The sequence below is a fragment of the Physeter macrocephalus genome, chromosome 5 (genome assembly GCF_002837175.3).
Source record: "Physeter macrocephalus isolate SW-GA chromosome 5, ASM283717v5, whole genome shotgun sequence".
NCBI classification, from domain to species: domain Eukaryota; kingdom Metazoa; phylum Chordata; class Mammalia; order Artiodactyla; family Physeteridae; genus Physeter; species Physeter macrocephalus.
Window position 1 is genome coordinate 60,108,293 of NC_041218.1, and position 16,643 is coordinate 60,124,935.

The following is a 16,643-nucleotide window of genomic DNA, read 5'->3' on the forward strand; positions in this document are numbered from 1 at the left end:
TATCCCCATATCTCCTCCCTCTTGCGTATCCCTCCCACCCTCCCTATCCCACCCCTCTAGGTGGTCACAAACCACCGAGCTGATCTCCCTGTGCTATGCGGCTGCTTCCCACTAGCTATCTATTTTACATTTGGTAGTGTATGTATGTCCATGCCACTTTCTCACTTTGTCCCAGCTTACCCTTCCCCCACCCCGTGCCCTCAAGTCCATTCTGTAGTAGGTCTGCGTCTTTATTCCCATCCTGCCCCTCCTACTGAACGCTGGCAGAAGACCTCAGACCGTTCTATCTTTCTTTTTTTTAAATTTTATTTATTTTTGGCTGCATTGGGTCTAGTTGCAGCACGTGGGCTCAGTAGTTGCAGCACATGGGCCCTAGAGTGTGCAGGCTTCAGTAGTTGTGGCACATGGGCTCAGTAGTTGTGGCTCAGAGGCTCTAGAGCACAGGCTCAGTAGTTGTGACACACGGGCTTAGTTGCTCCGCGGCATGTGGGATCTTCCCGGGCCAGAGATCCAACCCGTGTCCCCTGCATTGGCAGGTGGATTCTCAACCACTGCACCACCAGGGAATTCCCTTCAGATTGGTTTTTAAAGACCCCTAGGGTTCCAGGTGCTGATGAGCTATATAGTATAAAGATGGAGGCCAGGACTTCCCTGGTGGCATAGTGGTTGAGAATCTGCCTGCCAATGCAGGGGACACGGGTACGAGCCCTGGTACGGGAAGATCCCACATGCTGCGGAGCAACTAAGCCCGTGCTCCACAACTACTGAGCCTGTGCTCTAGAGCCTCTGAGCCACAACTACTGAGCCCATGTGCCACAACTATTGAAGCCTGCACGCCTAGAGCCCGTGCTCCACAGCAAGAGAAACTGCCGCAATGAGAAGCCTGCGCACCGCAACGAAGAGTAGCCCCCGCTCACCACAACTAGAGAAAGCCCGCACACAGCAACAAAGACCCAACACAGCCAAAAATTTAAAAAAATTAAAAAAAAAAAGACAGAGGCCATCCACCTCTTTCCCTTTCAGTCAAAGCATCGCTGATTTTATTTGGGCTGTGCGGGGGAAGGGGGGTTCTAACTAACATGTAACCAGTTTGGAAAATCACTGCTCTGTATGAAATATCCTGAACTTACTTCTATACACAAATGCCACCAAAGTCAAAGTCTTCATGATAATAGTCTCTGTGTGTGGAAAAAGAGTCTGAGGATGCTGAGGCATCCTTTGTTTGTTCATCGTGGTCAATGCCCGCCAGATTCCTTAATAGAAATTGTATCTACTTCTGGACACCACAGTTTAAGAGAAAATACTGAGAGCTTGGGGAGAAGTCCGAGTACAGGCGCAAAGACAGTTACAGAGAATGAGACCTACGAGGAAACTAGAATTATTTTACTTTGAAAGAGAGAAGTCAGAATGGCAATTCATTAATGGTCTTCCAGAAATTAGGAATTACTACGTTGAGGTTAAGGATTGGATTTCCTTCATTTGCAAACATAGTCAAGTAAATACCGTTTCAGGTTTAGCAAGAAGAATATAGTGTAGAACCAAAAGAAAAAATAACAGTAAGATGCTAAGCCTCTTCAATCAAAGGAATAGATCACTCAGCACACTATGAAATTTTTTTTAAAGGCAATATGAATCCCTAGCTGTTTTATGTATTAAATGTAATACTACCTGAAGGAACAGGGGTGAATTAAATGAACTTTGTTTTTCAACACTGTGACTCAGTGATTTATCTTTAAATTATATCAGACGGTATAGATTTCAAACAATTATTTTGAATTAGAGTCTCATAGCCTGATGCTGTCAGGAGAGGAGCTACTTTCTAATAATGTTAAGGAACTTAGTGGTGAGGAGGAATATTTATTACAAGGGTCATGAACTCATATACCTACAGGGGCCCGTGGGTATCACGAAGGAGTGATGCTAACAGCTTAGAATAATGAATTATGGAAGTTATGGTGTATTCGAAAGTGTACCTGTGTAAAGGGACAATGACTGCTGACTCTGGCCAGTGGTTATCATGTCGTTATGTGCCTATATTGCCAGATCTTTGGCTTTCTCAAGAAAATCTGGAAATCTAGAATCTTAGGTGAAAGTTTTTAACATTACCAAAATGCTGAGATTTATTAAAGTAGTACTGTATAGACAAAGCAATACACCAGTGTGGGCTGTAAGTTAGAAACCTTTGGTTAATCCTTTAGGTCACTAGTTAACCACCACGTTAGTTAAACAAACAAATGAAACAGAGCTGATTAAACTCTAAAACTTAGGAGAATCAATCTACTAAACCTTGTAAGGCTTAATTAAGGTCCTTTCCAACTCGATGAATCTTTTGGTCTCCCCTTCCTTCTTCCCTGCTGTCAATATTGGGTGACTTATTCATTACAGGTGGTGGGAATTTAAAGGAATTACTTATTTCCCTTAGCAACATAATTTTACTTAGTAAAAACATCAAACACTTTGATTTAAAATAAAGATTTTGGGGCTTCCCTGGTGGCGCAGTGGTTGAGAATCCGCCTGTCGATGCAGGGTACACGGGTTCGTGCCCCGGTCCGGGAAGGTCCCACATGCCGCGGAGCGGCTAGGCCCGTGAGCCATGGCCGCTGAGCCTGCGCGTCCGGAGCCTGTGCTCCGCAACTGGAGAGGCCACAACAGTGAGAGGCCCGCGTACCACAAAAAAACAAAACAAACAAAAAAAATAAAATAAAATAAAGATTTTGTTGCTTTACTAAAGATACTGCTGATGCTATTAGATTTTTAGAAATGCACTTATAAATGGCATAGACATGTCACTTTGGATCTTTGAACTAACATTTGTTTGTAACATTGGCTGAATGAGGCATGCTTGACTCAAAAGCCTACTTACACTTTTACCATTTGGTGACATATTTTATTCCTCTTTTATAAAATATTTTAAAATAACCCACCTCTACATGGGTAAGAACAGCTGGATTTCTGAAATTCCCTTCCTTTCAGACAGGAGAATATGCCACAGATGAAGAGGAGGATGAGGTAGGACCTGTTCTTCCTGGCAGTGACATCGCCATTGAAGTCTTCGAGCTGCCTGAGAATGAGGACATGTTTTCCCCATCAGACCTGGACACAAGCAAGCTCAGTCACAAGTTCAAAGAGGTAAGTTGCTGATCTGCAAAATATTTTTCTATAGCTGTCCATTTCATTTTTAAGTATATATATTTGTTTGAAAAGTGTATTAAGAATAATCAGTTTTCTAAAGAAAGCCTTTCAGTAACAGATTGTCCTGAATCTCATTGAATTTCAAGGCAAAAGTTAAGTAGATCTCATTCCACAATCAATTTAAATGCTTGTTATTTGTCATAGTGACAGTTTTTAACTTGTCTGTTCCATAGTTTCAAGCTATAGCTTAAATTTGCAGTTTTCGTGTCAAGGTTATATTTGTAAAGCTTTATGAAAGTTTTGGGGCCTGGCTTTCCTCGAAGGCAGTGATTTCTAAAAAGGCTTTTGTTTTTCTTTTCCTAAAATAGACAAGGTTCCAACAGGGATCAGATGATATTCCCGAGTGGTTTAATTGAAGAAAGTTTAACGAATGAACTTTGAGTAGAGTTAACAGAACTACCAAGGGATGGTGCAGTGCAGAGGGACTGGCCACAGGGGAAGTTGTTACCATCTTTTGGCTTAATGGGTAAAGAGGGAAACAGATTGTCTTTTTTTGAAGGAGGGCCATTCAACATCTGCAGCTCTGTAAGATGCAACCACTGCTAAAAACTACATCCTGGGGGTAAAGGTGGTAATATACCAAGACCCTTCTGTCCTCTTGTTGATACTTCCCATCAGCCTAACCCAGGCAGGGGAGCCTGGGAGATTCAGTCTTGAAATCTGGAGAGATTAGCTTCCTGAAGCAGGAGCTGTCAGAAAAGGGCCAGGAATGGATCCTGAGGGGGCGAATGCAGGTAACCACAAAAACTCTTCTTCCAAATTAACTTCTCAGAACCCCAACTTGTAAAAAAGAAACAGTGATGAATGGGTCCACAAGCATTTTATTCTTCATTGCTTTGTGGAACATCCTCCGTTGTTGGAGACGAGTATGTCATTATTTACAGCCTGCCCACAATAACCCTAAAGCACTGAGACTTGAAAACCATTGTTTTGTGGTTGCGAGTCTCTCAGGGACTTGACCACTTGGAAAATATATTCTCCTATTCATGAAAAACAAGGATAATAATTGCAGATTTATAATTTATAAATTTATTTATAATTTCTAATTTTGATGTATTATAAACAGGTCAATTTTATATGTTCTCATGTTTTACCTAATACACCTAGTAGATTGACTTACCTTTTTAATTCCCTATGACAAATTTATAGTTGTGAGACCAGTGTCAAAGTGAATGTACTTTTCAAATGTAAGTTTTTATTAAATAAAACAACTTATGTTCATTATAGAGTTTTAGAAGATACAGATTTGTATAAATGCAAAATCATTCCTAATCCCAGTATTGTGGTATTTGGGATTGTAGGATGTATACTGTGTTAAATTCCTGCTCTTGATACTTGAAAGTGTACTATTAGGATTTTCCCATGTCATCAAATATTTTTCCATAAATGATGCTTATTTACTGTTTCATCTTATGGCTCTTATATAATTTACTTAATTCTTTGTTTTGGAACATATCCTTTGTTTCCAGGTCTTTTAAAATTATTAAAAATTATGTTACAATAAATATTGCAATAAATTATCCTTAGGATAATTTCTTACAGTGGAATTATTAGATCAAAGAATGTGAATATTTTGGGGACTTGTACTTAATGCCAAGTTGCCACCAGGATGGCTTTTCTTGGTAATATAGAAATTTATTTATGTCACCCAGTGGTTTCGAGTGCCCATTTCTCTTCCACATATTGTTATTAGTCAGGTTGAACCATTTCCATTTATATAGTTCACAGAGTCCTTGAGGCAAAATACATGGGTTTTCCAGATGATTTATGACTATTCCTAGTTCTAAATCAGATACAAACGTCTCAGTGACAATGAGGTACACTATTATATAATGATTAGAATTCTCTTATAGTAGAAGTAGCAATGCCTATCTTAGGACCATTTCTTATAAAGTCTTTCTAGATTAACTGATATCTTCAAACCAAAGAAAAATGCAGGAAAAGAAAGTTCATCTGGAGGGAAGTGACTGAGTGGGAGAAAGTGGTATAATCTGTTTCTCTTCGGCTCTGATTTGGCCCAATAATACATATTATCTGAAGAGTAGATGAACTATTTGTTCTTTAAGAAATCTTCCTGGAGAAAAGACAGTCTCTTCAATAGTGTTGCTGGGAAAACTGGACAGCTACATGTAAAAGAATGAAATTAGAAGATTCACTAACACCATACACAAAAATAAACTCAAAATGGATTGAAGACCTAAATGTAAGACCAGACACTATAAAACTCTTAGATGAAAACATAGGAAGACCCCTCTGACATAAATCACAGCAAGATCCTTTTTTACCCACCTCCTAGAGTAGTGGAAATAAAAACAAAAATAAACAAATGGGACCCAATGAAACGTAAAAGCTTTTGCACAGCAAAGGAAACTATAAACAAGACAAAAAGACAACCCTCAGAATGGGAGAAAATATTTGCAAACGAATCAACGGGCAAAGGATTAATCTCCAAAATATATAAACAGCTTATACAGCTCAATAACAAGAAAACAAACAACCCAATCAAAAAATGGACAGAAGGCCTAAATAGACATTTCTCCAAGGAAGACATACAGATGGCCAAGAAGCACATGAAAAGCTTTTCAACATCACTAATTATTAGAGAAATGCAAATCAAAACTACAATGAGGTATCAGCTCACTCCAGTTAGAATGGACATCATCAGAAAATCTACAAACAAAAAATGCTGGAGAGGGTGTGGAGAAAAGGGAACCCTCTTGCACTGTTGGTGGGACACTACTGGGCATATACCCTGAGAAAACCATAATTTAAAAAAGACACATGCACCCCAGTGTTCATCGCAGCACTGTTTACAATAGCCAGGTCATGGAAGCAACCTAAATGCCCATCGACAGATGAATGGATAATGAAGATGTGGTACATATGTACAATGGACTATTACTCAGCCATAAAAAGGAATGGAACTGGGTCGTTTGTAGAGATGTGGATGGACCTAGAGACTGTCATACAGAGTGAAGTAAGTCAGAAAAAGAAAAACAAATATCGTATATTAATGCATATATGTGGAATCTAGAAAAATGGTACAGATGAATCAGTTTTCAAGGCAGAAATAGAGACACAGATGTAGAGAGCAAATGTATGGACACCAAGGGGAAAAGGGGGGTGGTGGGATGAACTGGGAGATTGGGATTGAAATGTATACACTAATATGTATAAAATAGGTAACTAATAAGAACCTGCTGTATAAAAAAAAAAGACCCTAGGACCTTCTAGGAAATCTAAGAGGACTCAGTCATGTTCAGTAGATGCCCCTGCCTTGCTTATATTCCTGATTTTGATTGTAACTTGTATTGTTTTCCTCATCTCATTCTTGCTACACTTTGGGAAATCCTCACATATTTTGCACTAATTAATATAACACTCTCAATTTAGTCTGTCTCTTTGTTATTGTCCACTCACCTTCCCATCTTCTGACATAAATCTAATGAAAGAAATAGAGGAATAAAAAGCTCTGATCATTCACAAATGTCCTTGATAGTTGCCCATGGAATTCCAAGGGTCTTCTGAAGTATTATATTTTTGTTTGTTTGTTTTGTGTTTGTGGTTGCAGTTGTGGTCGATGCTGCTGTGATTTTGGTGAGCCTCTGATAAATCTGTTCAAATAAATTCTTGTTCCAATAAGAAAAATAAGAAAAGAATAATACCATGTGGTTTCACTTATATGTGGAATCTAAAAAAAAAAAAAAATCTTCCTTGAATGTTGTAACTCTCAATCCAACTTTGAGGCAGTGAGGACAAGGTTGTATACCCTGGCAAAAGCCTATTATATAGCTCTTCCATGTTACCAGGTAAGCATGACCCCTACTCTTTGTTAGATAATTGAGCTGGAAATAGGGTACACGTTTTTTTAATGGAAGCTAAAAAGCCTAAAAAGCAGAAATAGTATATGGAAGGTTATAGCCTCCATTTCCTGAACTGAGCCAAGGACTCAGTGCTCCATAAACACTGTTTGAAGTTGACTCCATAGTGCAGACAGCTGTGTGATCTGGACCAGGGGTTGTCAAACTATGGCCCATTGGCCAAATTGGGCCTGCTGCCTTTTTTTGTAAAAAAAAAAAAAGCTTTATTCAAACACAGCCATGGATATGCATTTATTTATTGTTTGTGGTTGCTTTTATTCTACAACAGTAAAACTGAGTAGTTGTACAGAGACCATATGGCCTCTAAATCCTAAATTCTTTGCTGTTTGGACTTTTACAGAAAATGGCTGCTGATGTTGGTGTAGGCTGCTCCATGATCTGGACCCATTCTATATAGCATGGCTGATTTAGTTTTAGCCTGAGTAACCAAATCTGTAGTTTTAATTTTGGCTTTAAAGAATTGGAGGTTTGTCACCACCTCTAGAACAGACAAATACCACATGATTTCACTTCTAATCCTTTTATTCTCTTTTGTTTTATATTTAACATATGAATATAGTTATTTCTTCAGGAGATTGCTACTCAGTATCAACTGTGTGGCCCTCTGTCAAAAGATTTGTATCTTGTACACTGCTACTACCACAGTTTGAAATTTCTTTATGTGATTAACATACATGCCCAAATACTGTACAGTGTTAGATATTTTTCACAAGATTATACACAAAACCTGGGGTGGAGGTGGAGAGTCATTTTGTGTTGGAGTCTGTAGAAAGTCTCATATTACAGAGAGTTCTCTTAATTACATTATTTCAAGCAAAAGTATATGTTACACTGTTTGGGCAAAGCAAATTAGACTAACATTCTCTCAGTCATTCCTACTTTTAGCCCATTATGTATCTTGCTACTAGACTCTAAGCTCCTCTGTTTTTGCTGAATATTGTACCCACAGTCTTTGCACAGTTCTTGGCATACAGTTAGTGGTTAAATATTTGGTGAATGAATGGTATCAAGCATATACTAGAATTTGTTGTATAAACAAGACAGCTCCCTCATTTAATTTTCCCAAATGGCTGACAAGGGGGCTAGCACTTTTATTACATGCTCATTTACCCATTTCCTTCTGGTTGGAGGCCCAGCGTTATTATCTACAGTATTTGTGCCTTTACACTCTGGACTGCTTTTGGTCTTCATATTGTGTTCCACTTTCTCATTAATTTTTGGTGCCGTACTGTTAGAATATATATAAAACATTGTTGGAATAAATCAGATGCATCTAACTCTTCTCTTCAGAAATTCCGTTACTTTTCAACTTATTCAAGAAAACACTTGAATCACTTTAACTCCTTGAAAGAACTTCCTTGCATTTTCTTACTGTAATTACATTAAGATAGTAAATTAACTTGCAGAAAACTGGCATTTTTATCACATTGACTCTTTTAATCCAAGTTTATGGAATGTATCTGTTTAATTCAAGCCTTTTTTTCTGACCCTCTCTAAAATTTTATAGTACCCTCTATTATATAAATGTCACCTAAGAAAATCTTAACTAGAGTGGATTAATCAAAAGCTGCCACAAAGGTTATATTAGCTCCAATATAAGTTAAGAAGTCTTCTCTATTTTTCATTTTCAGAAATGACTTTTATAAGAGACACTTAATGACTTGCATAAGATGGCAATTTCTGTTCCCTGAAAGTTTGTTATTACTCAGCTGTAAAACCATCTGTGCCTTTGTGGAGGAAGATTTGAAATACTTTTTTATAATAGCTATTAGTCTTTTCAAGTTTTTCTTGGGCCAATTTTGGTATTTTGTATTTCTCAAGAAATTCATATATTTCCTCTAGGCATTCATATTTATTAACTTATATTTTTATAATATAGCTTTAAAATACTGAAATCTTTAGTATCTATAACTAGTTACTTTTTTTATTCTTTTCTTTATTTGAGTACTTTCAATTTTTTCTCAGTGTTCTTTTCTAGAATTTATGTCATGTTAGCTTTACATTTCTTTTTAAATTAAAAAATACTTATTATTTCCTACCAATATCTTTATTTTTCCTCCTTTTTTATTTTTTGGCATTAATCAGTTGCACTTGATACATTTACTTTTGGCAACCCTTACAGTCTGATAAGTGTATTTAAAGCTGTAATTTTTTTCTGAATATTGCTTTAGCTACATGTCACAATTTTTTTTTACATTTAGAATGCCACTGCCATTTAGATGTAATTTCTTTTGCAATTTCCTCTTTAACACAAGAATTATGTAGTGGCATATTTTACTTTCCACACATATCAACTTTATTTTGCTATCCTTTTGTTATTGGGTTTTAATTTTATCACACTATTCAGAAAACATATTCCATATGGTAGCTATTTAGAACTTTCAAGACATCTTTTGTAACTTAATTCATAAATAGTTGTATGTAAAAAGCACACATATTCTGTGCTTGGGTATGAAATTTATATGTTAAATTTGTATAGATAAGATTAATAATACAAACACACATGTCTTCTCTGCAGTGTGGCTTAGATTTTGTTGGCTTGATGTACTAATTCTGAAAAGCATATGTTAAAGTTACCAGCTACAGTTGTTTCTTTCTTCCTATAATTCTAGCAATTGTAGTTTTATACATTTTAAATCTTTGTTGTTAGCTGCCTATATGTTCAGGATTATTACAGCTTTTCGATTTATTGTAACATCTCCCTTGTTTCTAATGATGCATTTTACTCCAAATTCTATTTTTTCTGATAGTAAAAATTCAACACTGGCTTTCTTTTGCTTCATATCTGCTTCACAGTATCTATTCCTTCCATCTCTTTGTTTTCAGCCATTCTGTGTCCTTTTGCACAATTGTGTTTCCTTCAGTCAACCTATTCCTAAATCTTACTTTTATACTACTCTAGGAGTCTTTGTCAGTTAATTGGTGAGTTTACCCCATTTATATTTACTTTAATCATTTTAATATTAGAACTTACATCTACCACCTTATTTCATATATTACAGTTTCTATGCTTCTTGTTTTGTTTTGATCTTTTTACCTACTTGCCATTAGATACATCAAATTTTCATCTGCTGCTTAAAAGTTATACATTTTTATTCTATTCTTCTAGAGATTACCCTTGAGTAACTTTGACTCAGTCTTAGGATATTTTCTCCCAGCAATACAGAAAGCAGATCAGCAGCTATGTCTTTACCATTTAACAAAATGATAGCCATAGCATATGCTTATCTACCTCTCCTCTAATTCTAATTATCGTGACGCAGGAATGATAATTAGCTGGTTTTAATACTTTGATTCACAACCTTTTCCCCTGAAAATGTTGTAGGGCAAGCTTCATTGTTTTATACTAGCATTGCATACTGTAAAGGAAAAGTCTAATGAAAACAGATATTTGGATGCTTGTATTACTTTAACTTTGTACTTTAAATTTTTTATCGCAATTTCTTTTTTTTTTAAACAACTTTATTGGAGTATAATTGCTTTACAATGTTCTGTTAGTTTCTGCTGTATAACAAAGTGAGTCAGCAGTTTCTGCTGTATAACAAAGTGAGTCAGCTCTATGTATACGTATATCCCTATATCCCCTCCCTCTTGTGTCTCCCTACCACTCTCCCTATCCCACCCCTCTAGGTGGTCACAAACCACCGAGCTGATCTCCCTGTGCTATGCAGCTGCTTCCCACTAGCTATCTATTTTACATTTGGTAGTGTATGTATGTCCATGCCACTCTCTCACTTTGTCCCAGCTTACCCTTCCTGCTCCCCGTGTCGTCAATCTGTTCTCTACATCTGCATCTGTATTCCTGTCCTGCCCCTGGGTTGTTCAGAACTTTTTTTTTTCTTTTAGGTTCCATATATATGTGTTAGCATAAGGTATTTGTTTTTCTCTTTCTGACTTACTTCACTCTGTATGACAGACTCTAGGTCCATCCACTTCACTACAAATAACTCAATTTCATTTCTCTTTATGGCTGAGAAATATTCCACTGTATATATGTGCCACATCTTCTTTACAGTTTCTTGAAGCAGGCCTCCTTTCATTCATTTTTTTTCTTCCAATCTGCTTTCCTTGTTTTATGTTTGTGTTTATGTTTTCATTTTAGTCTATGAATATTTTCTTCATTTAAAAATTTTTTTCAGTTTCTGTTTCTTTTCTAGAAACCCTGTGTTCAGTATTATCTTTTTTATGTTTCTTTTCTGTTTTTTTCTGTTTCTGAGATTGTTCTCAAATGTGTCCTCTCGGGCTTCCCTGGTGGCGCAGTGGTTGCGCGTCCGCCTGCCAATGCAGGGGAACCAGGTTCGCGCCCCGGTCTGGGAAGATCCCACATGCCGCAGAGCGGCTGGGCCCGTGAGCCATGGCCGCTGAGCCTGCGCGTCCGGAGCCTGTGCCCCGCAACGGGAGAGGCCACAACAGAGGGAGGCCCGCATACCCCCAAAAAAAAAAAAAAAAATGTGTCCTCTCATGTCAATGATTCAGTTTTCTGTAGCATTAAATATGCTTTTAACTTCAAGCTCAGGTATGCTCTTTAGCACCTCTAAAATGACTTAATTCTCTTAATTACATTTTTAGTTTCCTTACTCTCTACTTATTCCTCATGCTTCTTCACTTTTTCTTCATCCTGGTGTTCCATAGAGTTACTTTAAAATGTCTTTTTATTTATGGGATACCTAATTTTCACAGGTTTACTTATTTGAACTTTCAAGTTGATACTCTCTTTTCCTTGATCTGAAGTATTTAGTAATAGGCTCAGTTTTGCCTTTTTCTCATTTATTTATCTTGAAATGAGGCAAAAACCTTTTTCTGTATTCAAGCAGCAATTATCCACTTTTTAAAATTACAAATCCCATTTCTAGACCTACATCAGGAGGACATATCTATGTGCCTAGTTTCCAGCCTGGTTGCTATTTTCTGGCAACCTATCATCTAAAGCAGTTCTCTGTAGTAAGGTGGGATATCCAAATCTCGCCACTCAGTTCTTGAAGTTAAAGGGAAAAAAAAGTTATTCCTTGCTATCAAAGCACTTACTGTGACTGCCCCTGTCTGTATTGCTGCACTTTGGGGTCTGCAGGTGAAAGTAGGCAATGTGCCACTATCAGCCACCCTTCCTGCATTCTTTTCCTCATCTAGCAGTTGCTTTCTGAATGAATATGGAAGGTGGAGAGTTAGAGAACCTGGTTTGAGGACAGCTACTGGGAAGGACAGTAGAAGTTGCCCATCTTCCTCACTGGATAGACTTGGTATCTCAAGCAATCAGTGAGAGAGACACAAAGCATCTCCCTGTCTTCGGAGTGAAGCTTGGATAGATTTTTCTTAATTCAACTTCATGACTCCTTCATATTCTAGTAACAGTTGTTTCTAGTTTCAGTGTCAATTTGGTTGTGAGTTTTTCTTTTGTATTGTGATTTCACTGGAAATTTAGTGGGAAGTAGGAAGAGGCTGAATCGGAAACTGCCGGCCAGGTGCCATTTCAGTGGACTGTCCAGTGCTTCCCTTCCACCATTCCTTCTCAGGAGCCATAGATATTAGCTCCCAGTAAAAACAGTTCTGCATTTGTCTTGAGGGAAAAAATATGGAGTGTAAAAATTGTGTTATTTTGCTTACTTAAGTCATAGAGAATCTATGAAAAGTAATCTAGAAAAAGTTATTAATGCATTAAATAGTAATCTTTTTGGAACTTTCCATTAATATGTAGAGAAAGTAAAAAATGTTACATACTTAACAAGAAGCAGATACTTATTTAAAGAGTAGCTGTAATTACAGGCTGTCACCTACATCCAGCACCTTCACCATCAATAACCAGTTTATGAGCACCTCCTTAGAGAGTGACCCTGTGCTGCATATACTGCAGTTAGTGTTGCCATTCACATTAGGTTATGATATCGTTCAATCAGCTGATTTCAGCTAGTTTTGCATAATCTGTTTCCTGAGAAAAACACTTTTGTTAATATAAAGATAAGTACCATATGTAAACCTTTGAGCAAAAATTATAAAGCAATATGGCATAGCTTCATTTTAACAGCACCAAAGTATAGGCAAAAACAGCACTTATTTCTTCTTTTGTGGAACTTACACCGTCATGGGTAAGACAGACTGCAATCAAATTATCACAGATATCATTGTAAAAATTCTGATTCCAATGCTGAAACCACTTAATAAAGTTGTATGCAAATATCAGTTATTATTTTGCCCTTGTAAAGTAAAAACAGAGAATGTTGCTCTTATCTGTAAAATCTCTAGTACTAGAGTGCTCTTAAAATCTTTCCTGCAAAGATAACATTTTTCCTTTTTAAAGAAAACTGTTTTTCATGCTTGCACAGGATAAGTAAAGAGTGCAGAAGTTCAGTTTTACAATGTTTATGCATAAGGATGTTTCTATTTCTAGTGCAGTTATATTTGGATTATACTGATTCAGTGATGTGAGTACATGTTCTGTATTCATATTTTTGAAAGAAATAAACAGAAAATAAACACAGCAGGTACACCTGCAGAATGTTATATGAGAGCTACTGTTCTCCATAGGAGTGTGTGTGTTTATTTGTGCTGTAATCCTGGGGCGGATATTGATGCCGTTCTTGTTCAAGATGACAGAAGAGATGAAAGAGATTGGTCTTACAAGTTGAGACACACTGACCTGCAGTCCTTTTTATTTGTATCCTCCCTTCCCAAGTCTTTTCACCAAACCTAGATTCTCTGAAGCCCAAAAGGTCCAACAGGTATTTCAGGCTCTGTTTCTATTAACCAGTCCTGTAGACCCTGCTCCCTGCAGTCAGCCTGACCAGTGTCGGGGGTTGTCTGCGAACCCTTACACCTGTACTCTGGAAAGGTTATTAAACGTGAAAGGAGAACTGCTCTGGAATAAGAAAACTCAACTTTGTACGCACTGTGCTGCTTTTGTCAAGTCACTTCACCTTTTTGAACAGCAGTTTCCTCTTGCTTATGAAATGGAGGTATCCCAGGCCCATCGTGTCCACTTTGCCTGGGAGGCAGGGTCCATAGTTGGAGCTATGACACGTAGGCCAAAGCCGCAGGTCACCTGAAGTTTCTCTCCAAGTTTTTCTGAGGCATCTGGGAACTTCTCTCATGAGGTGGTATATATTAATTTCCCTGTAGTAAGTGTTTCGAAGGTAGGTTCCATGTCACTTTCGTGTGTCCTCAACGAATAGCACAGCACCTGGCACATAGTCTCATTCAGTAAATGCTGGTTGAATAATGAGGGAGAGATTTCTTTCTGAGTTCCATGACTAATAACAGCAGCTGACTGAGCACCATGTTATATGTAGTGCCAGAATACTCAGCCTACCAGAAGTGATCCATAGTTTCCAGGTGGAGTCCTACTTACTCATCTGGGAGGTCACAGTGATCACATATGCCTCAGGGTTTCTGTGATGATCAAATGAAAAATGTATTCCAAAGCTGGTTCAGATGAGGGGCATAAGGAAGGGAGGCACAGAGGTAGGTGGATTCAGACCTAGGATAATTGCCACTCCACCACCTGCTTCTGCTGGGAACTTGGAGAAGCCATGTGACTTCTCTGAGCCTCTTTCCCTGTCTGAACAGCGAGGTTAACAGTGCCTGTCCTGCCTCCCTTACAGATTCATTTGCAGTGAGGAAGGAGATGATGAAAAAGGGAAAAAGGGTCCTACGAATGTAAAAAACTTGGTATGAGAGGAGAGGACTGTGGACTGGAATTTGTAAAACCTGGCTTTGACACTTACTAGCTCTGCAACTTAAACTACTGAAACACAGTTTCTTCCTATGTAAAATGAAAGTGTTCGTTTATTTTTAATGCTTTTCCTGTTAATAGTGATGGATTTGTAGAAATTCTCTTAATGTGCATGCAGGATTAAAATAATCACATGTCTGTAATTTTCAGCCTTATGAGTACTGGGGGAAACCTCACACTAAAACTTTTGTCCATCTTCTGAATAATGTCTGAATTTACAGACCTCATTCTGCTTTCCTGTAGCTAAAGGATTGGGCTGTACTGAGTAACACTTCAAGCTTTTATCAGTGTTCTCACCTCACTGCTTATGAGTTCAGCTCTCTTCTGTTATCTGTTTCGCTGAGATGGGAGGGGCAGGATAATTGAAAATCAACTTGGCTGCTTCGCAGTTTCACCTCGTTTTGTCCCACACATCAGCGGATTAGTCTAGTGTATGCATTCATAGGGATGAAAATGCTGGCTTGGGATGAGAATTCCTAGACTCTGCAGCCTTGACAACCATCTCCAGGCCCTTCATTTGGTAAATGTCACACCTGGAGTACTTGCAGGGGCCTTGGGGTTCTTCCCACCTAGCCCTCTCATTTTTCATATGGGAAACCGGGGCCCAGAGAAGTAGCTTGCTAGAGAACATGGCGATTTGAACAAAGAAAATCCAAAGTCCCAGCAAGTTGTATTGCAATATATTATCCTACAGGGAGTTAACCACTGAGAAAATAAGATATGGCACTTCCTCATAGTTGCAGTGTTCATCAAAAAGTCTGCCTTTTTGATTTCTTGCTACTCTTCAGCTTAGAACCCGAGGGCTTTTATTTCAGGTGCAACGTTTTACAGCATTTAGCACTTTTAACTGAGAAGTAGAGTTAGGGTAATCATATTTGAGTTCTTCAAATCATTCTTTCTTAGTCTTGGCTACCTTTATAGAGGACTTATTCTGTGCTAGACACTGTGCTAACAAAGAGTACTTCCTCTCTAGAGACTGTTAGAGCACAGAAGCCCCTGGGAACAGTGAGGGTGAGAGGAGCAAGAGCCGAAGAGGCAAGAGTGACCAGGTCTGAAAGCAGGAGAGTGGGGCAGAATCAAATTGGAAAGTTTCAAGAGCACCCCTCAGAAACAGGAGCAGAGCTGTAGCTGCGGAGCCCGCAGAGCTTTAAGCCTAACAGGAAACCTGAAAGCATCCCGGAGGGGGCATCTTGCAGGGAGCGTGGGGCCTCTCAGTTTCTGGGCTCTTATTCATCAGCATCTAAGGGTGTTGAATGAATACTGTCCTTGATTCTAACTGCTTTCCCTTGTCATCCTTCCCATGCGCCCCTGCTGGCCAGGTGAAAACAAAGGAAGTACAGATTATACACCAGAGAGAGAGCTGAGGGTTATGAGGCGGTGTGATCTCCAAAGGTTCACATTTCTGTCTTTTTTCTTTTTTTTTTTTTTTTAACATCTTTATTGGAGTATAACTGTTTTACAATGGTGTGTTAGTTTCTGCTTTACAACAAAGTGAATCAGTTATACATAAAAATATGTTCCCATATCTCTTCCCTCTTGCGTCTCCCTCCCTCCCACCCTCCCTATCCCACCCCACTAGATGGTCACAAAGCACTGAGCTGATCTCCCTGTGCTATGTGGCTGCTTCCCACTAGCTGTCTATTTTACATTTGGTAGTGTATATATGTCCATGCCACTCTCTCACTTCGTCACAGCTTACCATTCCCCCTCCCCATATCCTCAAGTCCATACTCTAGTAGGTCTGTGTTTTATTCCCATCCTACCCCTAGTCTCTTCACGACATTTTTTTTTCTTAGATTCCATATATATGTGTTAGCATACGGTATTTGTTTTTTTCCTTCTGACTT

General features: G+C 38.3%; 1 protein-coding gene across 8 annotated transcripts in view; it reads left to right on the forward strand.

Annotated features, from left to right (window-relative positions):
• Nucleotides 1–16,643, forward strand: part of PPP1R9A (protein phosphatase 1 regulatory subunit 9A) — a 324,716-nt gene that overhangs the window by 237,843 nt on the left and 70,230 nt on the right. For all 8 annotated transcript variants that reach the window (XM_028490016.1, XM_028490017.1, XM_028490020.1 and 5 more), the window contains one exon: nucleotides 2,974–3,129. In XM_028490016.1, the coding sequence (XP_028345817.1) occupies nucleotides 2,974–3,129 (156 nt within the window). The remainder of the gene's footprint in view (nucleotides 1–2,973; nucleotides 3,130–16,643) is intronic.